General features: G+C 54.6%; 9 protein-coding genes across 9 annotated transcripts; 6 read left to right on the top strand and 3 right to left on the bottom strand.

Annotated features, from left to right (window-relative positions):
* Positions 1 to 703: 703 nt before the first annotated feature.
* PpBr36_08112 (uncharacterized protein) lies at positions 704 to 2,091 on the top strand (the record flags this gene model as incomplete). The annotated part of the gene is made up of 3 exons (XM_029895244.1): positions 704 to 740; positions 966 to 1,300; positions 1,381 to 2,091. The coding sequence occupies 3 exons, from the start codon at positions 704 to 706 to the stop codon at positions 2,089 to 2,091; spliced, it is 1,083 nt and encodes a 360-aa protein (XP_029746887.1).
* Positions 2,092 to 4,677: 2,586 nt separating this feature from the next.
* On the top strand, positions 4,678 to 6,309 carry PpBr36_08111 (uncharacterized protein; the record flags this gene model as incomplete). The annotated part of the gene is made up of 2 exons (XM_029895243.1): positions 4,678 to 5,456; positions 5,550 to 6,309. 2 exons carry the CDS (start codon positions 4,678 to 4,680, stop codon positions 6,307 to 6,309), a joined length of 1,539 nt encoding a protein of 512 aa, XP_029746886.1.
* An 864-nt stretch (positions 6,310 to 7,173) lies between these two features.
* On the top strand, positions 7,174 to 8,937 carry PpBr36_08110 (uncharacterized protein; the record flags this gene model as incomplete). The annotated part of the gene is made up of 1 exon (XM_029895242.1): positions 7,174 to 8,937. The coding sequence occupies one exon, from the start codon at positions 7,174 to 7,176 to the stop codon at positions 8,935 to 8,937; it is 1,764 nt and encodes a 587-aa protein (XP_029746885.1).
* Positions 8,938 to 9,536: 599 nt separating this feature from the next.
* PpBr36_08109 (uncharacterized protein) lies at positions 9,537 to 10,187 on the top strand (the record flags this gene model as incomplete). The annotated part of the gene is made up of 1 exon (XM_029895241.1): positions 9,537 to 10,187. One exon carries the CDS (start codon positions 9,537 to 9,539, stop codon positions 10,185 to 10,187), a length of 651 nt encoding a protein of 216 aa, XP_029747486.1.
* Positions 10,188 to 10,628: 441 nt separating this feature from the next.
* PpBr36_08107 (uncharacterized protein) lies at positions 10,629 to 13,369 on the bottom strand (the record flags this gene model as incomplete). The annotated part of the gene is made up of 4 exons (XM_029895240.1): positions 10,629 to 11,234; positions 11,307 to 12,705; positions 12,772 to 13,205; positions 13,283 to 13,369. The coding sequence occupies 4 exons, from the start codon at positions 13,367 to 13,369 to the stop codon at positions 10,629 to 10,631; spliced, it is 2,526 nt and encodes an 841-aa protein (XP_029746685.1).
* Positions 13,370 to 14,190: 821 nt separating this feature from the next.
* On the top strand, positions 14,191 to 15,602 carry PpBr36_08106 (uncharacterized protein; the record flags this gene model as incomplete). Its single annotated transcript, XM_029895239.1, has 3 exons — positions 14,191 to 14,382; positions 14,456 to 14,594; positions 14,671 to 15,602. 3 exons carry the CDS (start codon positions 14,191 to 14,193, stop codon positions 15,600 to 15,602), a joined length of 1,263 nt encoding a protein of 420 aa, XP_029746687.1.
* Positions 15,603 to 15,801: 199 nt separating this feature from the next.
* On the bottom strand, positions 15,802 to 19,518 carry PpBr36_08105 (uncharacterized protein; the record flags this gene model as incomplete). Its single annotated transcript, XM_029895238.1, has 1 exon — positions 15,802 to 19,518. The coding sequence occupies one exon, from the start codon at positions 19,516 to 19,518 to the stop codon at positions 15,802 to 15,804; it is 3,717 nt and encodes a 1,238-aa protein (XP_029746921.1).
* Positions 19,519 to 20,771: 1,253 nt separating this feature from the next.
* On the top strand, positions 20,772 to 22,509 carry PpBr36_08104 (uncharacterized protein; the record flags this gene model as incomplete). The annotated part of the gene is made up of 4 exons (XM_029895237.1): positions 20,772 to 20,853; positions 20,928 to 21,049; positions 21,116 to 21,278; positions 21,353 to 22,509. 4 exons carry the CDS (start codon positions 20,772 to 20,774, stop codon positions 22,507 to 22,509), a joined length of 1,524 nt encoding a protein of 507 aa, XP_029746922.1.
* Positions 22,510 to 22,812: 303 nt separating this feature from the next.
* Positions 22,813 to 24,573, bottom strand: PpBr36_08103 (uncharacterized protein; the record flags this gene model as incomplete). The annotated part of the gene is made up of 1 exon (XM_029895236.1): positions 22,813 to 24,573. The coding sequence occupies one exon, from the start codon at positions 24,571 to 24,573 to the stop codon at positions 22,813 to 22,815; it is 1,761 nt and encodes a 586-aa protein (XP_029746688.1).
* Positions 24,574 to 25,236: the final 663 nt, after the last annotated feature.

The following is a 25,236-nucleotide window of genomic DNA, read 5'->3' as shown; positions in this document are numbered from 1 at the left end:
CGATTTAATCGATCGGGCAGCAAAGGCCTTTTTGTTGCTTGGTACCATGCAATGATATAATTGCTTGTCTAGCTATCCAACGATGGTGATTATTATTTGCGAATAGCCAGTTGTTGACGTAAGGATGCAAATATTCGCAAGGTTTAGTCTGATAAATTGATGGCTGGGTCGCGTGGTGTGTGGTTGTGTTGTTGTAGAGCTACTAAGCCTCTAAAAGCACGAGAAGCAACTGTGACTGTTTTGGGGCGTTCGTTGCCAGGACCAAAAGTAAACAAATGCAATGCGAAAAGTCTGTGATTGGCTGACCCTGAAAACGCGCCTTCTTTTCTTCAATTTGGCCCCGCCACGCGTTGTGTGGGATGATCTGAGATCCGTGCGGAATTGACCAAACGGTTAATAAGCCTGTACAATAAATATCATCACGTGCAATGCGTCGGTTGTCGACCGAATGCGACGGCTCCTCCTGCCTCCAATTTTTTTGGGGCGACCTCGGCCCGCCCGGTTTCCCCATTCGACTGCCGATTTGACGTGGCGCGCGCATGCTTAATTGAACTGACGAGTCCCTGTAGGATTTTGTCTTGTAGCCCTTGACCTCCAACATAAAACTCAAACTTGGGATACGCAATCCAGAAAGATCTTTTATCCATTTCGGCGGCATAGAATGCAGTGATTGAGAATCTATTCAGATAAGTCTGCCACTGTCATGGCTATCAGAGAGGATATTGTGGCTTCGGCTGTGAGTATTGCGTGCCATTCTAACAAAACCGCGATCGCTTTTTTTGGCCCCATGACGATGCCCTGTCAACGGCGTTCTCTTACAGCCCGAACTGTTTTACTAACTGCTCCCATTCTTCTAGGCACAATGTAGGTCATGATGAATCCGCGTCTCCAGGTTTTGACAATCATCTTCGTCGTCGGCCGAAAACGATCATGGGTGAAACTGACAGCCTCGCTCCCGTCAACAGTTCTCCAAGACCCTAGTGTCGCCGCTTCGTCCATCGACAGCAAGGTCGCCTTCTTGCAAGCAAAGAACCTTACCGCCGAGGAGGTAGACGCCGCCCTCGCCCGCAGCGGCGCGCATTCCGCTCAGGTAGCCGCCGCGCCACCGGCCGCATACTCGGCACCGCCGGCCCAACCCCAAGCGGCAATGGTTCCCGCACCTGGATACTACCAGCCCCAATACCCTCCGTACGGATGGCAAAGACCACCGCCAGAAGTCCCTAAAAGGGACTGGAGGGATTGGTTCATCATGGCGACCGTCGTGGGAGGTGTTGGTTATGGTGTTTTGGAATTGACCAAGGTACATTTACTTTTTGTCACCTCTATGGTCGACTGGAATCTGCGGTAATGAGGGCAAGCGTCGCTAACTGGAAGCACCAGCGTTACATCTACCCCCTTGTGGCACCGCCTACCCCCGAAAGACTCGAAACGGACAAGCAGTTGATCGAGGAGCAGTTCGACAGGCAATTCGCGCTGGTCGAGCAGCTCGCCAAGGACACAGAGGCCCTCAAGGCGGCCGAGCAGCAACGGACTGAACGGCTCGACACGGCGATCCTGGAGCTCGAGACCACCATGGCGGAACTCAAGTCGGCCAACAGGAGGCGCGAGGATGATGCCCAGCGGCTGCGGGACGACGTGCAAAACTTCAAGGACGCCCTGCCCAAGGCATTGGAGGCGCAGAAGGACGTCGCCAGCGAGCGGCTGAGGGAGGTGATCACGGAGCTGAACAGCCTCAAGACCCTCATAGGGCAGAGGATGAACGGACCTGCCACACCATCACCTGCTCCATACAACTACCTACGACCCTCGGTTAGCCCAGCTCCCCCGTCTCCGGCGGCTACGGAAAACGCCTCTACTCCCAGCACCGGCGCGAACGGAACCGCGGCAGCCGAGGCCCCTAAGCCCCAAACCCCAGCCACCAGCAGTGGACGCCCGTCTTTCGGTATCGGTGGGGCAGGCACCAGCGGCATGCCGGCATCCATCCCGAGCTGGCAGCTGGCCATGTCGGCCAAGTCGACTCCTGCCGATAACGGAACCAATGGTACACAGAACGGACAAGCCTCAGCGGCAACCCCGGCTGCATCAAGCTAGGGATACTTGTCAGGCACGTAGTTGATGAGGAGGAGTTTTAGAGGCTCTTTAGTGCAGTGATTGGTGGAATGGACTGGGATGCATTGTGTTAATTCAAGCTCGGCGTGTGTTATTTACTTGCCAGTGTATAAATAATATGATCACCATACCACGCATTGGCAGCGGGATGGACTGCAAGGTGGGGATTGTAGAACGGTCATGCCCATTCGACATAATTCGGCACCACTATCCAATCTCTAATTCAGAATCAACACAGTGTTGACGGTGTTGCGGGGGGTTGACTGCCATGTCTCAAATGTGGAAGGCAAATAACCAATGAGACCGTATGCACGACATTTTTTTAACGCTTGATAATACCTATACGTAACCTTTCACTGACCGTATATTATGCTTTCTCCCCCTCGTTTTTTTTTTTTTTTTTTAAACCCAAGCTTAATAACTACTCTGTACCAAAACAATGCTTGCATTTAGAACTTGCATATTTCGTTTCATGCGACATGACAAGCATTCAGCCTAGGCATCAAAAACCCTAGCAAAAGCCAAAAAAACAACGCACGGAGGAACCGAATTTTCTGGGGCTAAACAAGTGGGGGGTTTTTTGTTCCCGGAACCATAAAAGATTTCTCCCCGCCCCGTCGTGGGGAAAATGCCTTATTTGCGTAATTGATTCGGAGCCGAGGTACGATTTGCACCGGGGNNGGGGGGGGGGGGGTGATCTTTTTGTGTAATGAATGTGCTGGCGAAAGGTTTCGGTGGCAAAGGAAAGTGGGCATCCACCCCAAGATAATTAATCTCCATTCCCCTTAGGGCCCTTACGAAAGACCAGTAGTATACGAGTAGCTTCACCCCAAGAGGGATAGAGGATGAATTTGAGAAAAAGTTGATATGCGCAAGCCTTTCCCTTTTTGTCGTTTGTCGCGATATTAGATCTCTGGTAGGGGTTGGTGGGGGAACTTTAGGGGGATTTCGTCTCCATTAACAATGTCACAGGGGGGCTTTTTTTTTCCCCTATCAAATGGTTTTGCTTTTTATTTTCTTTTTTCTTTTTCTTTTTCTTTTCAGCCCTCCTTTTCTGAATCTTTTGTTCGTCTCTTTTTTTTTTCCTCAACTCCCTTTCTCCTACCTAGAACAACCTGACACCCCTGGATCCAAACCCTTGCGTGAAGCAATGTATGGGGTTAAAGAGTAACACTACAGTTGCATGGACCTGCCATCTGGTGGTTGGTGTTTTGCCTCTGGGGATGTTGTAAAACTGCGATGCGGTGTAGCTTGCGAAAGCAGCCTTGTTCCAGACTAGCTGCAGGGGTATATGGGGCTATTTTTTTTTTATCCCTCTTTCAAATGGCATTCTTTGATTTACTGGCTCGGTGAACACAGATGAAAAAGAAAAAAAAAAGAAGAACGAAGGAAAGCCAAGACCAACGGGAAACACCTACCACTGGTAGCCTAGCAGAAGTACCCACCCAACCACGTGGCAAACCGTCGACTTTCTGTATTCGTACCTTTCCTAGGTAGGCAAGACTTGCTAAATACATGACCCAGAAACAGTGTAGCTGCCTGTCGGATCGATGACGGCTTGGATTACCTTACGGTGGTTCGGACGGAGTCATTCAACGGCCCGAGGCTTTTTTTTCTTTTTTGTGCGATTGTTGGTATTGTTTTTTTTTTTCTTTTTTTATGTTGCCGATTCGGCAGAAACAACTCGAAATGGAGGGTGAGATGATATATTTAGTTTCAATACTTAGTTGTTATACTATTCTTTTTTCCTTTTGTGCAAAGCGTACTCTGATATTGGCAGGGTTACTTTGACCACTTTGAATACCTTCTTGATTGAAAAAAAAGAAGTGTTTTAGTGAGGCACCGGGCACAGGACTTGCGTTATTTATTCCTGCTGGTGTTGAACCATATCAGACGATCAACAAGCGGTAGAGAATCGCATCTATCTGTTTGGTGATGGTCCAATCTGTCTGTGTGTCTCTCTGTTGAACCCACTCATCAAAAGTTGCCCTCCCTTAGGTCAGTAACCTCTACCTACCTATACCCCTGAATTTTGAGAAACTCCTTGGTGGCTCTTCTCCCCATGACAAGCCACTTTGTTTCACAACTGGGTGTGTTATTACAGTGCGTCTTGTGAACTAACTACCAAAGCGGAAAGTAGCTCCTCGACTTAACCCCAGGTTTGATAGTACTGCACCACAACCTGGGAAGCATCTAGGATCAAGCTTCGAGCGGAACCCTCCTCTCTGTGGTTCCTGTTCAGGACCCTGTGCATGTCCAATTTTCTTGAATTCTTCAGCGTCCCTGGTCGACAAACATATTGCGTTTCAGCCAATAATTTCACCAAGATCCGAACTGCTGCTGAGAGGCGTGGAGAAAAGGGGATTTGATACATTGGCTCTTCGTATCGTGGTAACCCAGAGCCGTTTGTAACTGTTTGGAACTCGTTGGGATTTTGGGATTAACCGTCGGATCATTTGTTCTTTTTCTTCTCCTTCTTTTTAATATCACCCACACCCCTCAGCAAATCCTCCCAAAAGTTCCCCCGGTCGTGTGAGCCCGTTAGCTCATACAAAACCTCGCCTGCGAATGGGAAGAATATCCACTCGAATCGACATGTTCCTCAGCGCTGTGTCTCGCCTGCCGCTCGTGGTGCGAATTGCAATCCTGCACATGCTGCACCTGTCCCAGCAGTCCAAGTATCTCGACTTGCGAACCGAGCTCAGCGTCGCCGTCATTCGCTCCTTCGTCCAGGACCCCAAGCCTAGGAGCGTCTCGTCCACCCAGAAGCTGCTCAACAAGGACCCGGGCGTCAAGGGCCGCATCTGGGTTGCGCGGTACACGGTCCCGGCGCCGCCAGAGGTCGACGTGCGAGACGCGCTGCTCGCCGCCGTCGAGGGCCTCATGGACGAGTGTCTGTCTGCGACGGCGGTGGCCGGCACCGGGGGAGAAGGACAGCAGGGCGCAGATAAGCCTGCATGCAGAATCCCGGATCTAGTGGCCGTCGAAGCCGAGTGGACGGGTTACCGGGCGTCGGCGACGTCCGACTCGAAGCTGCCACCGCAGTTATCGGAGCGCCAGAGATACGACGAGATGATGAAGGAGTGCACGTCCCCGGCGACCGTCTTGTACTTCCACGGCGGTGCACACTACCTCATGGACCCGGCGACGCACCGACACGTGACTAGGAAGCTGGCCAAGCTCACGGGCGGGCGGTGCTATTCGGTGCGGTACAGGCTGGCGCCGCAGAACCCGTTCCCGGCCGCGGTCCTGGACGCCCTGGTGTCATACCTCACTCTGCTGCACCCGCCTCCGGGGGCTTTCCATGAGGCCGTGAAGCCCGACCATATCGTATTTGCGGGAGACAGGTGAGAGCCCCTTTTCCCTTACTTTTCCCCACCCGTGGTTTTACAAAGAGAGAAACACTTGTGCTAAACAAAGAACCTCCACACACAACACAGCGCCGGCGGTAATCTCTGCCTCGCACTTCTCCAAACAATCCTCGAACTAAACCGACAGAACCGCGAAATAACCTGGCACGGCACGGCTGTCCCCGTGCCGATCCCCGCCGGGTGTGCCGTCAACTCTCCATGGATGGACATGACGCTGTCCTCCCCCTCGTGGAAGAAGAACAGCAAGTGGGACTACCTCCCGTCGGACGACGGCCTGGACGACCGGCGGCCCCCGTGCGCGGCGTGGCCCACGACGCCGCCGCGACGCAGCATATACGTAGACGACGCCATGATCCTGCACCCGCTCGCGTCTCCGCTGGCGGCGTCGCGGTGGGCAGGCTCCCCACCCATCTACGTCTGCACGGGCTGGGAGCTGCTCGCTGACGAGGACAGGCTGCTGGCGGCGCGGCTGGAACAGGCGGGGGTGCCGGTCGTGTTTGAGGAGTACGAGGCCATGCCGCACTGCTTCGCGCTCGTCTTCAAACACCTCGAGGCGTCGAGGAGGTGCTTTGACGCCTGGGCCGGGTTCATCGGGCGGGTGGTGGACGGTGCAGAGGGGGAGAGCGGTGCGGAGGGCAAAGGGACCACGGTCCAGTCGAGTTTTGTCACGGTCAAGGCCAAGACGCTCGAGGAGGTGCCGATTCCCAAGGGGGAGTTGAGGAAGTGGTCCGAGGAAGAGGTCAAGGAGAGGTTGGTCAGACGGTGTCAGCAGCTCCTACCGGCGCGCAAAGGGGATGAATCTGGGACGTTGGCCACGCCGAAGCTTTGAGGTTGGGTGGACACATGTTTTATGTCTGATGTTGTCCGGTCTGTTTTGGGCGAGTATATTTTGGTAACGTCTGGTGCTTTCAAGCCCTGCTTGTTTTTTTTTTTTTTTTTCTTTTGCATAATATCGTAATTTTGTCATGTACAAGGGGAGGTTGTTTTGGTGTTAGCATTAGAATAAGAGAGTAACTCACGGGTTACTTCCTGTCACGGGGATTAAAGATTGAGATGGCTACAACTACGAACCGTGGGGTAGAATACCTTCCCAAGCTTACCTACCCTGACCCCTGACAGCAATCCCGAAAGCCATGGTGAAGAAAATCGGGATCAAAGCAAGGGGGACCCACTATTCCCGAATAGCTTCAGTTCCACGCATACACTTGGATCAAGGGTAAATCTGTCGTCCAGTAAGTTTGGCCGATTAGGTTCATCGGGGGCTAAAAATCCTCCCTTTTTGAACCTGGAGCTCAGAAAACATCACGATCGCAGTGTTTAGATTCGTTTTTCTCATCACGCACTCCGTTCCGCCGCTGAGCAATGAACAATGAGTGATGAAACATTCTTGGCTGCAGCTGCAGCATTTGCTTCCAAGTCAACCAACCACATAGAACCAAGCAGCATGAGGATCAAGAATCTAATCCCACACTCTCGGAAGGGTCGGGGACTTACAGCTTCATTATGCTACCATTTCCTATTTCACGTTTTATTTTACAAAGTGAGCGACTTGATTATCGTTTACACAACATCTATTCACTCACTGCTTCTTCAACTTGGCTACAGGGGTCTTTTGAGTGTGATTCAGGGACCCGTCTCCACCCGAAAAGCCGCCCATCGTTGAAAAATTGCGGCCCGCTAAACCCCCCAAAACATGGCGACAAATGGCGACTCGAGCGCTGCACCAACAGCACAAGATTTTCCACCTTCCAGCAGTCAACCACATCAACAGTCAGCTCGACCACCACCAGCAGAGCCCCCAACCATGGAGCGGCATCGGCAGGCTGTGGCCAAGATCGCCTCGTCCGTGGCGCGCTTCTTTGAGCGCAAGGAGCCCTACCGCATCTTCCATGGCTCGACCAACACCACCCGCCCACTGCAGCACAAGCGTCACGTCGACATCTCGGCCCTGAACAATGTCCTGTCTGTAGACGTCGCCAAGCGCCGCGCTCTCGTCGAGCCCAACGTTCCCATGGACCGCCTCGTTGAGAGCACGCTCCGCCACGGCCTGGTGCCGCCCATCGTCATGGAGTTTCCTGGAATCACGTGCGGAGGAGGCTTCGCGGGCACCGGAGGCGAGAGCTCTAGTTTTCGGCACGGCTACTTTGACGACACTGTCGAGAGTGTCGAGATGGTCCTGGCCGATGGGGAGGTTGTGCGTGCGTCCAGGAATCCGGATGAGAAGCCGGATCTGTTTCGCGCCGCCGCCGGCTCCGTGGGAACCCTGGGCATCACCACCGCTCTCGAGCTGCGGCTGTTGAAGGCGAAAAAGTACGTCCGCACCACGTACCGCCGAACCCACAGCGTTGCCGAGGCCATTCGTGCCGTCAAGGAGGAGATGGCCAAGCCGGAAAACGATTACGTCGACGGCATCCTCTTCAGCAAGGACCACGGCGTCATCGTTACCGGGTCCATGACGGACGAAAAGCCAACCGGCGAAAAGGTCCAGACCTTCAGCGGAGCTTGGGATCCGTGGTTCTACCTGCACGTTCAGGACCGCACCAAGGCGCTGCCGCCCGCTCCCGCCGCCGCACAAACGCCGGCATCCTCATCCCTATCATCGCCTTCGCCATCATCCGTCACCGAGTACGTCCCGCTGGCAGAGTACCTCTTCCGGTACGACCGCGGCGGTTTCTGGGTCGGGCGCGCCGCCTTTGAGTACTTTTTCATGGTGCCCTTTACGCGCCTGACGCGCTGGTTCCTCGACGACTTTCTGCACACGCGCATGATGTACCGCGCCCTGCACGCCTCGGGCCAGTCGCAACGCTTCGTGGTCCAGGACCTGGCCCTGCCTTTTGAGACGGCCGAGCGCTTCGTCGACTACACGGCCGACAAGTTCGGCATCTGGCCGCTGTGGTTGTGCCCACTGAAGCGACGCGCCGGCCCGACCTTCCACCCGGTCACGATGCCGCCGTCCAAGAAGAATGGCGCCGCGGCGGCCGAGGCCGAGGCCGACCCCATCGACGACGAGCAGATGCTCAACATTGGGCTCTGGGGCCAGGGCCCGACCGACGCTGCGGCCTTTGTGGCGCTCAACCGCGACCTCGAGGCCAAGCTCGAGGAGCTCGGCGGCCAAAAGTGGCTGTACGCGCACACGTACTACGCAGAGCCAGACTTTTGGCGTGCCTACGGCGGCAGGGACTGGTACGACCAGCTGCGCAACAAGTACCGGGCCGCGGCGCTGCCGAGCGTCTACGACAAGGTCAAGGTCAAGGTCGCGACCGAGCAAGACGGCGCCAAGCTCGGGTTCGTGCAGCGCGCCACGCGCATATGGCCGATCGGTGGCTTCTACGGCATTTACAAGAGCATCAAGAGCAGGGATTACCTGCTTCACCGGAATGCGCTGTGGAAGTGGAAGGGGGAGGAAGATACCCTTGGGGCGAAGAAGATTGAGGCGGCTGAGGCGGAACGGTCATGATTGAAAAAGGGGTGGGGTCTTTTTTTTTCAGTCTTGTGCTGTACTTTATTGTATTAATAGTTGCTGTACATTCGTTTTTAAAAGCATTCAAGGCCATTTTGTGATGAGATGATAGACTAGAATAGATGAGAAGCCGCCTTGATGCGTGCGTTGTCGGATCTCGGCTTTGTTTGGACGATTGCGACCACAGAATTATTGGGATTGGGAGATTGTGACATCAAGAACAACTCTGATGGGCAGTATTATAGTGCGAGTTTGTTCTTAATGTATACCAAAATAACCGAACTTTTATCCTGATCCAAGTCTAGATCAAGCTGCCTACAACTTTACCCATTGTGCCAAGTATACCTACCCTGCACAAGCCATACACCCCGCGCAACACACTGTCTGCCACGGTGGATCCCCACTATGCGCAACCAACGCTCACTCACTGAGCTCTCACTCATAGAAGATGGTTATATACGAATATACGCCGGGTATAATCACCTCAAGTCCATATCACTCTCAACACATCTAACCCAAGAACTGATAACCGAAATAAAAGAAGAAATAACAATAATAAAAATAAAACCACAAACACCACACACCACACACCCACAATGCCCCCCTCCACAGAACCCTTCCCTTTCCCGCGAGAATATCACTTCCCGCCCTTCTTCACGCGGCAGACGAACCTGACGACGCACCACGCGCAGCTGACAAAGTGGTCCGCCCTGGTGCTGGCATACTGCCGCCACCACCGCATCTTCAAGCTGCCGCTGACCACAGCCGCGGCGGTATCAGCAGCAGCATCATCATCATCCAGCACAGACCCGCAGCAATCCCAAGCCCCGTCCTCGTCACCGGCGACGGACGACCTCTTCCACAACAAAGCCCTGAACCGGCGACTGTCCCCGGCCGACGTGCGCGAGGTGATCGACTTTATGTGCAAGGAGGGCCGGGCCGAGTACTGCAGCTCCGGCGGGGGCGGCTCGACGGCCGCGGCCGCCGCGGCGGGCGGGGACGTGGCGTGGATCTTTTGGCGCTCGCCCGAGGAGTGGGCGCAGCTCATCGAGGGCTGGGTCGACGAGACGGCGCAAAAGGGCTCCGTGCTGACGCTCTACGAGCTCGTCGAGGGCGACGGCACCCTCGGCACCGACATCCACGGCATCGACAGGGACATGCTGCACAGGGCCCTGCAGGTGCTCGTCAAGCGCGGCAAGGCGCAGATCTTTGGGCAGGAGGATTCGCAGGGTGTCAAGTTTTTTTGAGGAGTCGTGTCTGGGGCTTGTTGTCTTTATTTTTTATTTATACTTTCATTATTTTTGCCTTTTTCTTCTTCTTCTTCTTCTCACTCTCTTCCCCCTTCCGAAGCAAACACGACAGACATCGCACATGGCCTTCATGGCTGAATGTGGCACAACGAAGGGCCTACCAAAAAAACGTCCGTCATCTTCTATGACTTGCCATTAAATTACAAGTCAGATTATAGGTCTTCGAAACTAAGCGACTACAGCAACCCCGGGAAAGCTTAACCCGTTATAAACAGAGCGCCTGGACATCCCATCTACCAAACGCCATCCAACGCTCCCAAACAAGTACACTAATATAAACATCCCTCATGATGGTCATCAAGATTCGACAAGGCAATCAAGCCAGGGGAAAAAAAAAAGTACAGTAAGACGAAACCTCGAAAGGGAACTTGCTCTGTTTTACTGGTCCCTCAGCCTCACCATAAACTTCTCGTCAAAATCTAGCCTCTGCCTCATCGCCACGTCGAGCAACCAATCCGGATCCACTATTCTAGGCTCCATGTGCCCTTCGCGCGCCATGTGCTCAAACTTGGGCCACAGTAGCTTCTCTGCTGCTGTATCTCCGCTGAGGAGGTAAACAGGGTCGGGTGGCGCCCCTCCGTCTTCCTCGGCCGTCGTCGGCCGGATCGTTACCCCGCTGCGAGCCCGGTAGATTTTAAAGATTGCCCCGTTGGCCTCGGCGATCGCCTTGAACGCATTAGGTCCATGAGGCACCTCGGCCGTGCAGTATATTGGCACCGATCGCAGCAGCTTCCCCTTGTTCTGTCGTGCCCGCGCGACCGACTTCTGGATGTCCGGGTAGTTGGTGTCCTCGAGTGGATAATCTTTAACATTTGGCAGCTCTCCGCTTTCCAGGGCGTCTACCAAGAATTGGTCTCTTATAAGCTCTGGTCCCCGTGCCAGTGTGGTCAAAAATTTCTGGGTGCGGACAACGCGCGGCGCCGCCAGGTAGTCGCAAGGCTGTCCTTCTTGTACGATATTGATACCCATTTGGCGCAATTTTCGCTGCGGACATGGTTAGCATCTAGGCAGCATCTAACATCATGACGAAACCAAACCTTCCGCATGCTAACTTACCCTCTCTTTTTCCTCTTGTGAGACACTCTTCACATCGGGTGCGAGCCACCTCTTCCAGCCCGTGAGGCAAATCCGATATTGAACCGGTGGCCGCGACGACCTCTGCCTCTTTGCCGGACGTTCACCGTCCTCGTCGTCTTGTGCTGCCTCCTTTTTCTCTTTTTGTTTCTCGGCAGCCTCCGCTTGCTGCTTCTCGAGCTCCGAAGCGGCACGCTTGCCACCAAAGGGCCCATTGCTCATTCGCTTCTTCTCCTTTTCATACAATGCAATATCCGGTGCCAGGACATGAAGCTTGTTCAGGGCCGTGCTCTTTGCGCTCCTGCTGGTGCTGGGCCGTGACGCCGGTGTGACATTCTCCTTTCCAGATCCTGCGTTCCGGGTTGAGCGTGCCGGCGTGGTGAGCGCTGCTCTGTGGCTGTCGTCGGCCTTACGAAGAGGTGACTTCTTCCCCTGGGTCACAGCCTTCGCAGCCACCGGCACGGCAGCAGCTTCAGGACCCTGTTCTTCCGCTTCCTCATCGTCGTTGTGTTCTGATGCTGTATCCGAGCCCGCATCTGACGCTACGTCCTCGCCTCCGGGGTAGTAGATCTCCCGGAGTATGGCCTCGTCTAAGGAGGTCTGGCCGATAACTTCGGAGAGGTTTGTCCGTTGTGGAAAGGTTGTATACTTTTTGTTATTGCTTGCGTGCTGCATCTCGCATTTGGCGTAGCTTTCCTCGATCCATAGGTGGTTGACCATAGTCACGTCCCAGTCTAGGGCGGCCGCGCACTTCTCGCTCGAGTCGCGGGCCGTGATCAGATGAGTGTTGTCCTGTTTCATCGTCTTGGTGAACTCGGCACCGCAAGCCCTGATCAAGTTTTCCAGGTATGTCCGCGCCTCGCCGCCATAGTTGGAAACGGTAATCCTGCTGCCCTCAAACCCGGGAATACCACCCCGCGGCACCGGATAGTGCAGCAGTCGCCGCAATGGTGACGTCCACTCATCATGAGTGACGAGATACAACAGCCATGCAATGTTACCCACATGTTTCTTCTTTTGTGCGGCGCGAATGTAATCACGGCCCTCCCGGTAGTGACAGATATAAATGTCGCACTCCTCCACGTCATCTGTGATCTTGCCACCTCCCTTGTTGATATGGGCACGGATGATAGCCAAAAATCTCTCGTTCAGGGGAAGGTCTTCTGACAACTTAATTGTCCTGTGGTTGAAGACGGATGCAGGTCGTGACTTGGTGTTTTCTGGGGCGGTTGTTGGCATTGTTGTGGTGGCTCCTTCAAGATGTTGACTAGATGGTACAGCAACATCGTTCATGTGTTCGCCTGTTTTTAGAATATCAGGGTCCGGCAGCTCATAAGGTCCCTCATCGATTCTTTTCCCGAGTTTGAAGCAGTCGTCGAACCTGAATAGGGCCAGTTCGTAAGTATGCCTTGGCAGAAATAGGTTTAGAAGTAAGTGGGAAGCTTACCAGTGAGGCAGCACAACCTTGCACTTCAGGCCCTTGGACACGGCCAAGGCAACCTTGGGGTGGTCATAAGATAGCGCGCAAATATGTGTGGTTTGTCTGGTGAGATCCTTTGACTCGGTACCCCCAAGGGCGATGGTTGCACCGATGATGGATTCCTTGTCCGTCGGAGGGAGGTCGGCGCAGGTGACATTGACGGCGTGAAATATCAGCCGGGGATCGGGCGAATGCGGGCGGAGGGCGGCGAGCTTGCGCTTCATTAAGCTGTTGGTGATCCAGTTGCAGGTGACAACAGGTACTAAACACTCTCCGGCGGCGGTATACTCTTCGAAATCGATAGTATTGGATACAATATGCGTGGCTTCATGAACAGCGAGTTTGCCATTGGCTTCAGGCTCGAGGACCTCGCCGCCATTCCTAAGAACCATCTTGGTGGCCTATTAACAGAATGGTTAGTAGTGCGGGCGGACATAGGCCGGGGTCGAGACGTGTGCTTTGGAGGAGGCTCGCGTACATCCGCTATTGTAGAAGGCTTCAGCGAACTACTAGGCACAAAGGCTATTCGGCAGCCCGAAAAGAGGAGAGCTTCCGATTCGGTCATCTTTTGGGATGGAAGCCGGCCAGACGAGGCGACTTCCAGAGCGGTAATCACAGATTGCGTCTGATAAATTATCTACACTGCAGCGGGAGCCCTTTCAATGGGCGACTAGCCAGATGATATGGGCAAGGTTTCTTTGTTCGAATGAGGTCCTCGGTTGTTCGTATTATCGCATCGCAGGTAGTGAATGGCGCCCTGTAACGAGATAACCAAAGCAGCAAGACGAAGAAAAGAAACAAGGCTGTAGAGGGTTAATTTGGCTGAACGACAGCGCGGATCGCGGTGCGGGACAAGACGCGGTTGGACGTGTAGAAAAACAATTAAACAGCTTCCAGGATATATGCTGGACGCGCGAAGGCCCCACGAAGGTCACATGATCAAGTCTCCAATTTTTCCCAATTTGCAGTGAGCAGGTCTCCCCGGCTCCAATCTGACTCCAGTTGAGGCCAAGCTTTAACCCAGAGGCGCCTAGGCAGTTACAACTGCCGGCCGAGGTCCAATCCTCCAGCATGTAGAAATGAAATGGCATAATACAACAGTTCGCGGTCGCTGTCTTTCTGACGTTGCTTGACTATATGCAACTCTAACATAAAAGATCACATTATTTTTATTTTCTGCACACTTGGTTTGTCTTGATCCCGAAATCTGGTCGTTGTCTATTCGCCGCTTAGACACCTTTAAATTCCCCTCAGCATTTCGCAGTAATTACAGAGCTGCAACAGACAGTTTGCCTCGGTCTGGTTTACTCTCCTGGAAAGCGTCAAGGTTTACGCATTTCCAGTTGGCACAAAGATAAAGAGACGAACCGATTCCCGTCAGCGATTATGGCTTCCTCATTTCATATCAAAGAACATGTTATAGAAGCTCAACATATTAGGGAATACCCGCGAGCGACAGCAAACTCTCAGGAAGATGTTCTGCAAGTTGCAGTGAAACAGTACATCCCCAAGAACAACCCTAACCCGCAACCGGGGGACGTTACCATCATTGGTGCTCATGCCAACGGCTTTCCAAAGGTGAGTGCCTGGCTCTTGAGATATATTTCGGCAGAAATAGCAGGTCTGAAAAAAGGCACTAATAGACACTCAGGAACTCTATGAGGCGCTATGGGAGGACCTCGTTGCAAAATCCACAGCCCATGGCTTCAAGATCCGCTCGATATGGATAACTGACGTAGCATGGCAAGGCCAGAGCGGCGTCCTGAACGAGGGCAAGCTCGGCAATGACCGTAAGTTTTCCCGAAAGATCCGTTTTCGGATTCAAACCAAGTAAATGAGCCAGAAAAAAAACTGAAATATCACCAGCATCCTGGGCCGACGCCGAGCGCGACCTCCTCCACATGGTGAACCACTTTCGGGACTCCATGCCCCGACCCTTGGTCGGCATCGGCCACTCCTTCGGCGGCGCCATCATCACAGGGCTGTCTCTGCTTCACCCGCGCCTGCTGCAGACCATCGTTCTCCTCGACCCCGTCATCGCCGTCTTCAGCAGCGCGTCGGGTCTCCTCGCGCCCATGATACTCTCCGCAACCCGGCGCGACGTCTGGCCCTCTCGCGCCGCCGCCGCCGCCTCCTTCGCCAAGAGCCCCTTCTACCGCGCCTGGGACCCGCGCGTGCTGGACGCCTGGGTGCGGCACGGCCTGCGCGACTGTCCCACCCTCGTGCACCCAGACGCGCCCGCCGGCTCCGTCACGCTGACCACCACCAAGCACCAGGAGTGCTTCAGCTACTTCCGCACCAAGGCGCAGCGGCTGTCGGAGGACGGGACGACGTTGGTGATGGACGAGTCGAGGCTGCGCGATCTGCCGCTCGAGAGGCGCGGCGACGCCGACCAGGGCCCGTTCTACCAGCCCGGCAGCGCTCGCATCTACCACATGCTGCCGCACGTCGCCCCCAGCCTGCTGTACGTGTTTGGCGGCACGAGCGACGTCAGCACGCCCGAGTTGCGGCGCGACAAGCTGGCCAGGACGGGCGTCGGGCTGGGCGGGAGCGGTGGCGCCGCGGCCGGGAAGGTGGCCGAGTATGTTCTCGAGGACGTCGGCCACCTGGTCGCCATGGACAGGCCGGGCGTCTGCGCCGAGCAGGCTGCGGCGTGGATCGGGCCCGAGATCGAACGCTGGAGGAGGGAGGAGTTGAAGGAGCTCGAGCCGTGGTGGCGCAAGCCTGGTCCGGAAAAGTGGACCATGAATGAGCAGCTCAAGTCGTTGATACCTAAGCCTGGGAAACCAAAGTTGTAGGGACAAGAGAAAGTACGCTTTCAGGCTTTCAAATAACGCTCGTATATAGAAGGGATAAACACGATTTGCGGGGCGCCCTTTTTGGCGCCGAACATGTTTATTAGCTGATCTTGGATATCTCAGAACAGATTCGCTCACGGCCATGTCATCACACATCATTTTCGTGTCTTTCTTTCGCCATCACAAATCCAATCAAGGATCAGCCTTCTTCGCTCCCACCCCCTGCAACCTCTGCTTTTTGCTCCTCCTGTCCCACCAAAGGTGGGATCCAGATCGAAAATCCCTCCTTGTCAAGCTTCATCCCAGCGGTAGGAATGACCCTCAGCAGCTTCTGGAAGTACTTGTCCCTGACCGTGAGGTTGGGCCTTACCCAGACGCCACGGACTAGTGGCAGCAGCCGCCAAGTCACCTTGCGCCTCGAGACGGGCAACAGGTGCATCGTAACCAGCTTGGGGCCTGAAAAGGCAAACTGCTCACTTGGCTCCATGTTGAGGCCAAACGTCAGGAAGTGATTCGACGCGTTTTCAATCACAATGTCGAGCTGCACCACGTCGCCCGTGCTCTCCATCGTCGGGTATGCCACGGTTGCGAGGACGCGAGGTTCGGCTCCAAAGATGCCCAATCGCGGGACCGGGAGCTTAGTCGTATTTACGCGATCATCCGAGTCAGATGGACGCCGCCAGCTAATCATGAAGCTAACATCTAGGCTCAGTGGGTCCCGCTCATCAAGGCTGTACCGTTGCGCCGTAATGTCAAACTTGGCCTCTTCGATGGTCTTGGGTTTGACCAGCAGCCCTTCACTGGGAAACTCGTTGGCTTCAGAGATACGAGTATGAACATCCGGACCACGCGATATCGAGACGGCCACACCCACCACTCTCAGGTCCTCGGCCGCAAAAGATGCGTAGCGAGTGACCAGGCACCACGTTTGACATAAGCCGCGAGGTTGAGCACGGTAAGTGTCATCGTCGACAAACAAGGCTTGGACGCCCTCGTGATCGAAAATGCTTGGCCAGGGGTCTGGGTGGAGGCGAGGCAACAAATCATAGTTGGCTTCGAAAGGGTTGACAAGTTCGAGTCTGAAGTCCATGGTCTGTACCACTGGAGTATCCGGATCGGTGACCAGACTATACGAAGCTGAAATAACCAGCTCGTAGGTCGTGGAAAAGTCCATAGGATCAATATGGATAACGCCTTTGACAATGCCAGTGGTTGGGACAAGACCTAGAGGAGCCGTCGTTTGTCGTGACTCGTCTGCGGCATTGATGTCCGCAGCAGAGACATCAATATCGTCGCCTGCTGTGACCCTAAAAGCCGGTGGCTCCTGTCCGGCAATGACAACTCCAACGTCGAGCTGTGCGTCGGCATCCTCGGCATTGATAATCTCGAACTCCAACTCTATTGCCTCATTTGTGTAATACTGGTCCATGATATTGTTCAGCTTGATCTCGACGTTTGGTGGGCGCGGCAGAATGCGAACCATGTGAGAATTCACTCGGTGAATTTTTCTTGGCTTCCCGTCCTGAGAATACCATAAGCCAGCAACACCAGAGTCTCTATGCCGAACTATACAGTCAAGGCCGAACGTCTCGGTCGACAAGGACAAGGTAGTGGAAGCAGCCTTGGCTTCGCCAGGTTCTCGCAGGATCACACCCATTTCATATACCATGGTGTGCCCTGGAAGTAGAGTGAGGTCACAGTTGCCGACCAGCAAGGAAATATTGGCCGAGGCTCCAGTTTCCGGGTCGCTCGACTGCATGGTCTCTTCGCGGAGAGTCACCGTTGCTATCTTTACGTTGCCATTCTGCGTCTTTGTTTCTTGGCCTGCGTCGTGCTTAAGCTGCACCGTCTTGATGCTACCATCAAAGACGATCTGTAGGCTGCTCAAAACGAAGGGCGCAGACATTGAAGCCGCGTTGGACTTTATCGAAAGCTGAGCTAGGCATGCGCGGCCAGCGTTGCCTTCTTCGTTGCGAAATATGAACGAGGTTGCGAGCAGTGGTAGGCTTGAGTCGTCAGAAATCACAACTGACGGCTTCTCATCTAGAGAGAGACCCTCCAACGATTTGGAAAGATCGTAATGCCAGTTCTTTCGTGGCGTATACTTGCGGTTGAGTAGCTCCCAGTCAACTGAGATGAGCAGTTCGGCATCTTCTTGTTTCTGAGCGGCCGCACGAACCAGCCACGCCAGCTCCTCGCTGATATCAACCCAGCCGTCTTTTCTGAACAACATCTCGGACCATATTGGTTTCAGAAGGCGCAGAGCGGCTTTCCACTGCTGTACAGAGATAAGTTCTCTTGTCATCTCCAGTGACAGTTCTGCATATAACCTTGCCTGCCCTCGCTTTCCAAATTCTTCCTTTGCTGCGTCCAGACACTGCACAATAAGCTTGGTGTGGTTAACACCGCCATTCTTTGGTTCCAAAGGATACTCTTCTGATGGTTCCGGACACATGTAGGTGTCGTGAGAAAAGGCACCGGCTGTAGTTTTCCTTCTGGAAGCTGGGTCCAGGACTTTTCTGTCCTCCTCCGGGATGGCCAAGGCATGTGCCCGTCTTCGGCGCATGTGGCGTGAGGCCTCTCTGTGCCAATATCCTGGGTGATGAAGCAATTCCCAAGGCTGGAGACGCTCCCCCATGGCAGTCTTCTCAGGCTGTAGATATACCAGCGGTGACGACGAGGATAATTCAGGAAATTTCACCTTGTCAATCAACTGTGCCATCATGGTCGCCCATCGAGCTTCCCAGGCCGACCACCCGTAGTTTTCTGTGCCGCGGCCTCTGCGGTTCACCAGATCGCCAATTCGACTGCGGTGAGTCTGCCACCTCCGTACAGCCGCCGTCGTCTGACCGTTCCACAGCATACATCTCAGGCAGCGAAACGCAATGATATCCGCAATTTGCCGTGCCTCATTCCATCTGGCGGTCCAACTTGGTATCATCTCCATGACCTCTGGCCCGGTCAGCGTCTCGTAAGCCTGCTCAAAAGAGCGCAGCGCCTGGTCCATTTCCTGGCGGAACTCTGCAAAAACAGCCGATTTGAAATCGTACCTCACGTTCCAGCCTGGAAGGGAAGTAGTCTGCGAAGTGCCAGTGGTTGGAGGCACCGTTGGTCGAGGCACGACGCCGCGGCTTTTCTTTTTCCGTGCACGCCTCCCTAGATCACGGTAATACTCCACGGCATGTCCAAAAACAACGGTAAGCATGGCGTCTGCCTGTTTACGCGCCTCCTCTGGGGAATACGCCGATGGCATGTAGAAGAAGGTTTTGTTGTCGAGTTGGCAACCCTTTCTTATGTTGTCTAGCCGCTCCTGTGTCCCATCCAACGACGACGTCCGCAGATCGCTCAAAATGACGGCCACCACCCGCAACTTGTACCCTTGTTGTGAGATTCCATTGCGAATCGAGCTGATGTCCGACTTGATCTGGTTGTCGTGCAAAGTTGCCAGAGTCGGGTCAGCTGTGAGGTTGTAAAAACACAACAGAACGCTCGGAACGAGCTCCTGCTGCTTTAGCAGCCAGCTAGAATCGAGTATTCCATCGGGATAAAGGGGACAAGCAGGGCTCAGAGGTGAGAATGGAGAATGCAACACCCCGGGAGGCTGCGTATCAACGATCCCATCTGGTAACCTGGCCTTGCGTGGAGGCAGTAGTATCGAATTCCCGGCAGACCTGACCCGAAACCTGTAGCTGGCATGTTTCCCATTCCACGGCAAATGTGAGGCATCTCTACTGAGAATGTAATCGAGGAGGGCAGCGCCATGTTTTGTCTCGAGATGGGAGACGCCGGATCGAATCAGAACGGCTTGGTCTTTGAGATCGGATGGTAGCGGAGAGGGCGAGGATTCACTCGAGAGGCCTAGCAGGACGATATGTGGAATGTTGTGGTCCAGGCTGCAGGCTGGATAGTCGTCCATTGCAGCGAATACAGGTTCCCACTGGGGAGTCGGGTGTCCTTTTTTTTTTGGTTCTCAAGGTAGGAGCGTGGCCAGGAGAGGCCAGCCAAGGTCTGGGTCGCCTGGATTATGAGGATTATTCAAAAGAGCATGAGATTAGGTTAAACTTGAAATTACTCCACATTTGAGAAGTGCATTTCTAGTCACTCACACAGATCTCGACTTCACGCAAGCAATATCATGTTGTTTGTGTATTTGATGGTTGGGTTGCAGAGGAGGCTGGGATTGCAGGCAATTTGGGCTCCTGGTAGTGATGGAAGCTCAGCGCCGTCGCTGACCAAATTACCATCGGTTTACTCGAGCTACGCTACGGGTAGTGGGACGATGGGCTACCCGGGACTGTTTGTGAATGATATACTGTAATTGTCAAATGCGCATCAATTGCGCACTTAACGTGTACGAATTTCACACCTTGTTTAGAATTTAGGTCTACTATAGTACAAGGCCTGTTTATTATAGGAAAGAAAAACAAAGCCTTTCGCTGTCCCCCTTATGCATTGCTAACTTCATTGCTGTGCAGTGGGCAGGTTGGTTATGGTACCTTGCCATGCTGATGACAGCTTGTTGAGGGGCAGCATCGGTTCCGCGGTCGGCTTGTGATTTTTGGCGGAGGACACAACGCGCATCCAGTCAGTATGCCCGCGATTCCCCACTTCTTTCAAATCATCTGGCGTCATTGATTGGCTTGATTCGGCAGCTGCAGGATGGGGCCGACTAGGGTCATAGTTTCTCAGTCCGCGCAAGGGTCATGCCGCCTCAGAAAGTGCTCCGACATTGGATGAAGACGCTTGTGTGCCTGGGTTGCGGTCATAATTCTCCCGCTTCTTGCCCATCCCAGTTTGCTGGCAGAAAAAAAAGACCACAACATATTTGATTCTCTGCCACACTGCATCTTTCTCCAGAGCCCTTCAAGTGTTGCTTTACTGATTTATCTTTCTACAACTCAATGTCGAGCCACAAGGTCAACTCTGCTCGGATCCGAAGTTTTCTCCAACGCGACCAACTCCAATAACTACCTCCTCACCTACGCAAGCTGCCCATCTAGACGAGCCTCTTGTTGGCACATCCAGGCAATTCCCCCCCGAGGACGCGACCATTTACTATTTGCGACACATCTTCCATCTAGCGCACTTGCACAACAACTGCTTCTTTAATCCCCCCATCGACCTCCACCACCGTTCGACAGACCTTATTTATCCCCTCTTTGAGGCAACATGACGGCGGCGGCCAGAGATTCGGTCATCTGGGCCGAGACACTCAGAGCGCTGTCAAAAGCCGTGAAGAGAAAAGATTATGGTATGTTATGGTGCAAATGCAACCTCTTAGAGCTACACCTTTCTAACATTCGCATCCTGTCTATATTCTAAAAGACTCGGACTCGGACGACTACATAGAACATTCAACCAACAGAGGGCGCAAACTGAAGAGGCGCGCGCGCTTTGTGCGCCAGGGTCAGTTGGGCCCGCCTAATGGACCAGCAACTTATAGAGAGGTACGAATCTTCGGTGTGTAGTCGACAGCCTCAGAAACCCTGGACTAACATGGAAACACGCTGCAGACCGTCGAACATGCCGGCTATCAACGAACCATCATAAGTCGAAACCCGCCCCTCGTTGATGAGGAGGGTTATGAGCTCGATAGCGATGACGATGAAGAGCGCATCGCCGAGGTTCAAGCAGCGGTTGCCGAGGACGACCCATACTCGGGCATACGCATAGATGGTACGACGCGCCTCTACAGGTCTCGCATAGCATACACTGGCCCACAGATTGAGCTGACAGATGTGTCTTTGCAGAGATACTTGCCCCCTTGACTTCGGCCGCTGATCTAGCCAACCACCCGGCACTCTCACACCCGTTTCGATCTTCAGCACTCACCGAGCTTACCACGCAAGGTTTGGGCCTCCTACATAAAGAGCGGGAAGCATTGGCCAATGTTCGACCGCTGTTGACGCGCCTTTGCGGGGACCATACTTGGGCCTCTTGCGTCATGATGCTGGGTCCAAATGATGAAGAGCTCTTTACCAGCATGCGGAACGGCAACGGAGTGTTCAATCAGCCTAGGCCGAATGGAGCCTCTGCAGACAATACCGGAGAGCCCTCGCCCCATACCAATGGTACAGGAGTGAAGGTGAATGGATTGCACCCCAAAGCACAAGAGTCGACGCCTGGCGCAGGGAAGAAAACCCAAACCCCCGCAGAAGAGGAAGACCCAGACGTGACGATGGAAGACATTGAGTCCCCCAAGCAGAAATCGACAGAAGTCAATGGTAGCAAGGCATCAAAACCTGCCAGCGGAGATGAAAAATCAACCGAGGATAAAACGACTGGGGGCGGTAACCAGGATGAGCATTTTGACCCCGACGAGACGATCGGGGAAGACGAAGCAACTGGCGCTGCAGACGCCGCGGAACCCAGCGCAAATGGAAAGCCAGGGTCGGGTGGGTTGGCGAAAGCAATAAACGGATCAGAAGCGAACGGGATGGATTTGGACATTCAAGCCGACCAGCAATCAGGTCTGGCTAAGGAGGCTGCCATCAATGGCTCACGTGCGGCTTCCACAATAGTCGACAGCCTCCACGAGGAAGCCATACATCCGTACTTCATGGCGCCCCCTTCAGCGTACCCGAACCGAGATGCTGGACTCCCGGAGGGCGAGGCTGAGGAGGTTCGTCGGCTGTTGCAGCTCTACGTACAGAAGCAGGAAGAGGTCTGTCGGGGCACCAAGGACCTTTACGAGGGCCTGCTACGAGCGGATCGCATGCGCAAGGAGGTGCTGAAGTGGTCCAAGGCTGAGGCGCACTGTGGTGCGAACCGGGACATGTCGGACGGCGAGGACTGGTACGATAAGGAAGAGTGGGGTCTTGTCGAGGATCTTAAGAAGGGCCAGGACGAGGAGGAAGAGGATACGACGACCAGGGACCAGCCTAAGAAGACGAGGAACCGCAGGTGAAGATTGACGATGGGCTGGGGGTCAGTTTGTTTCCTTTCTCTTATTTTTTTTTTGATTCTGGTGGTCTTTCTTGGCTGTAATCACTATGATACCATGTTGCATCTTCAGGGTTGCACAATGCCGGCGTTGGGGCTTGGCTTTATTTGCTGCACTGGTTTCCCTTTCGCAGACGTATATAGCGCATTTATGCGGAGCGGTAAAGGCTGTTTTTTTTTTCTTCTTTTTTTTCTGTTTGGACTTTCGAAATCAAGACTAGTGTGATGGAAATGTGTTGTAGTCTGTCCATAAGCACTACCAACCATATCAACCCAGCCTAACCTTGGCCCACATCCTGATACACTCCTGCAGATCCATCGACACCGTCCCCTCGGCCGCTGCCTCCGTGTCTGCAATGAGCGCCACGACGAGCGCCGCCAGCGCAAACGTGACCCTGTCCTCCTCGAGCGCCCGAAAGTCCGACTTGCGCATGCCGCCGTTGTCGGCCCAGGCCATCCACAAGTCCAGCAGGCCGCACACCCTGCCCGCCAGCCCGCGGTCCCTCACCATGCGCCACAGCAGCCTGCCCACAGCCTCCTTGACGCAACGGCCCTTGGCCTCTCCACCTTCCTCCTCCTCGTCCCCACACTCGATCCTGTACTCATCCTCCCCATCCTCCCTCACAAGCCACCGCAAACACAACGCCGCGACCCTCTCGGCGGCCCACCGCGGGCTCGCCAGCGCCTCGACGAGCCGAGCCTCGCGCCTCTCGGCATGCCCGCGCTGCCGCTCCCGCAGCTCCATCATCCTCTGCTCGGCCTCGCGCCTCACGCGCTCCCTGGCCGCCGCCTCGCGCTGCGCCGACGGCATGGCGGCCTCGGCGGCCAGGGCGGCGCGCTGCTCGCGGCCGCGCCGCATCATGGCGTCCAGGTCCTCTGCGCGCTGGCGCTCCTCGGCCGACACGGACGCCGTCGCCCAGGCCGGGGTCTCGGCGTCGTCCACCAGGCCCAGCAGCACCAGCACGCCGCAGGGGACCGTGTCGCGGCGGGCGAAGCGCCGGATCGCGGGCGGGGTGCGGTAGCTCCACAGCACGGTCTGGGACGTGGTGCCGAAGGCCGTCGCGGCGCTGGCGAACCAGTCCCCTGCGCTGCCGTGGGTTGGCGAGGTGGAGGTCCGGAGGTGGTCGATCGGGAGGCTGTGGGGTTCGTTCGCGTCATCGGTGGTGGTGTCGTGCGTTAGTGCTGATACGAGGCCATCGCCTGTGATTTGGCAGGTGATGGGCTGGTGGTCGTGAAAAGGGGCGTATTCGCGCACTGAGGAGGTCATGTCTTTTTCTGAACCGGTTTGGGGCGTGTCGGAGTAGGGTTTTTCAGCCTCTTCGGAGTTGCCATCACTCCCTGCGTCGTCTGCATGCTTCTTTCTCTGCCGTTGCGGCCAGGGCGGGAGCTCGACCCAGTAAGGCGGCAGATTGGAATGGTTCCTCGTAGTCCAGCGTTCGTCCCACGCGACCGACAGCGACAGCATGCCATCCGAGTCGTCCAGCGGCGCGATTCTAAGCGCTTTGTCCCTGCCGTCCGGGCTCTTCATCAACGCACACCCCACCGGCGTCCACAGCCCCGTCGTCCGCAGCAGCTTCCAGCCATGGGGGTCCGGCACGGCGCCCAGGTCGAGCAGGTAGCACACGAGCTCGTCGAACGCGACCTCTACCTGGGGCTGCCTGAGTTGGTCCGCATATTCGAGCCGCTGCACCTTGAGCCCTATGACGTTGGTCCTCCAGTTGAAGGTCGTCCAGGAGCCGCCGGGGATGGCGCTGGGGGTGCGCGACAGTCGCCAGTATTTTGTGCGGTCTTGGAACCTGTCCCAGGGAGTTACTGCGTATCTGGGCAGTTCAATCTCGATGACGCGGTTTACCACATCGCTCCTGGTGAGTGCCGTGAGCCGTGACGAACTCAGTATCCGCTTGATCTTGGACAATGCCACCAACGTGACAAATGTGTTGTAAAGAATGGGGAGCACCCCTAGTACTGCCAGGGGCACACCTATAAAGGTGATGATGTCTGTAGCGCTGTAACTGGAGCTGTCTGACATCCTGCCCCAAGTCAAGTTGACTTACAAGCTGGAGTGGTATCGAGCAAAATCAATGGCTGAACCGTTCAAATCCTAAAAACGGGCTCCAAATGAAAAGGGGTGAGGGGTGGTTCAAGCTTTCAGCCGCACGAAGACAGGCTCCAGTTATACTACGTTCTAATTTCGAGTAGTCTCAGCCAAGACATTATTGGGAACTCCTTTAGTTCAGCCTTACTGCACTTACAGCCACCGAACCCGACAGGCCCAATTTACTTTTTCACATGAATTTGGACAAGGTCAATTATGCGCAATCAATCGGTGCATTCGAGTATATCAACTAGCTATCATCAGGCCGATCCAAGTTCTGGTGACTTTACAACTGCACCAAGACAACTCAGTAGCAAACATTCGAATAACATGACTGACCTACCGGAGTCTACAGATTGGCCACATGTCACCAAAGAGTGTGAAAGCCTAAAATCCCACGTCGTTAGCATAAGTGCTATCCCAAGCCGAGGGGTAACAAGATGGATGAGTGGGGATTTTATATCAGATTCGTGCCTTGTCAAGGGCAGTCTCATCAAAGCCATTGGCTATGTAGACCGTCGTGATAAAATTTAAATCATCATGTAAAGTGGGCAAGGGATTGTGATGTGTTGCAGTGAGGGTAAGCACCTACCAAGG

This window comes from Pyricularia pennisetigena, chromosome 5 (assembly GCF_004337985.1).
Source record: "Pyricularia pennisetigena strain Br36 chromosome 5, whole genome shotgun sequence".
Classification (NCBI taxonomy): domain Eukaryota; kingdom Fungi; phylum Ascomycota; class Sordariomycetes; order Magnaporthales; family Pyriculariaceae; genus Pyricularia; species Pyricularia pennisetigena.
The sequence above is the reverse complement of the archived record's forward strand: the minus strand, read 5'-3'. Positions and strand labels throughout refer to the sequence as shown.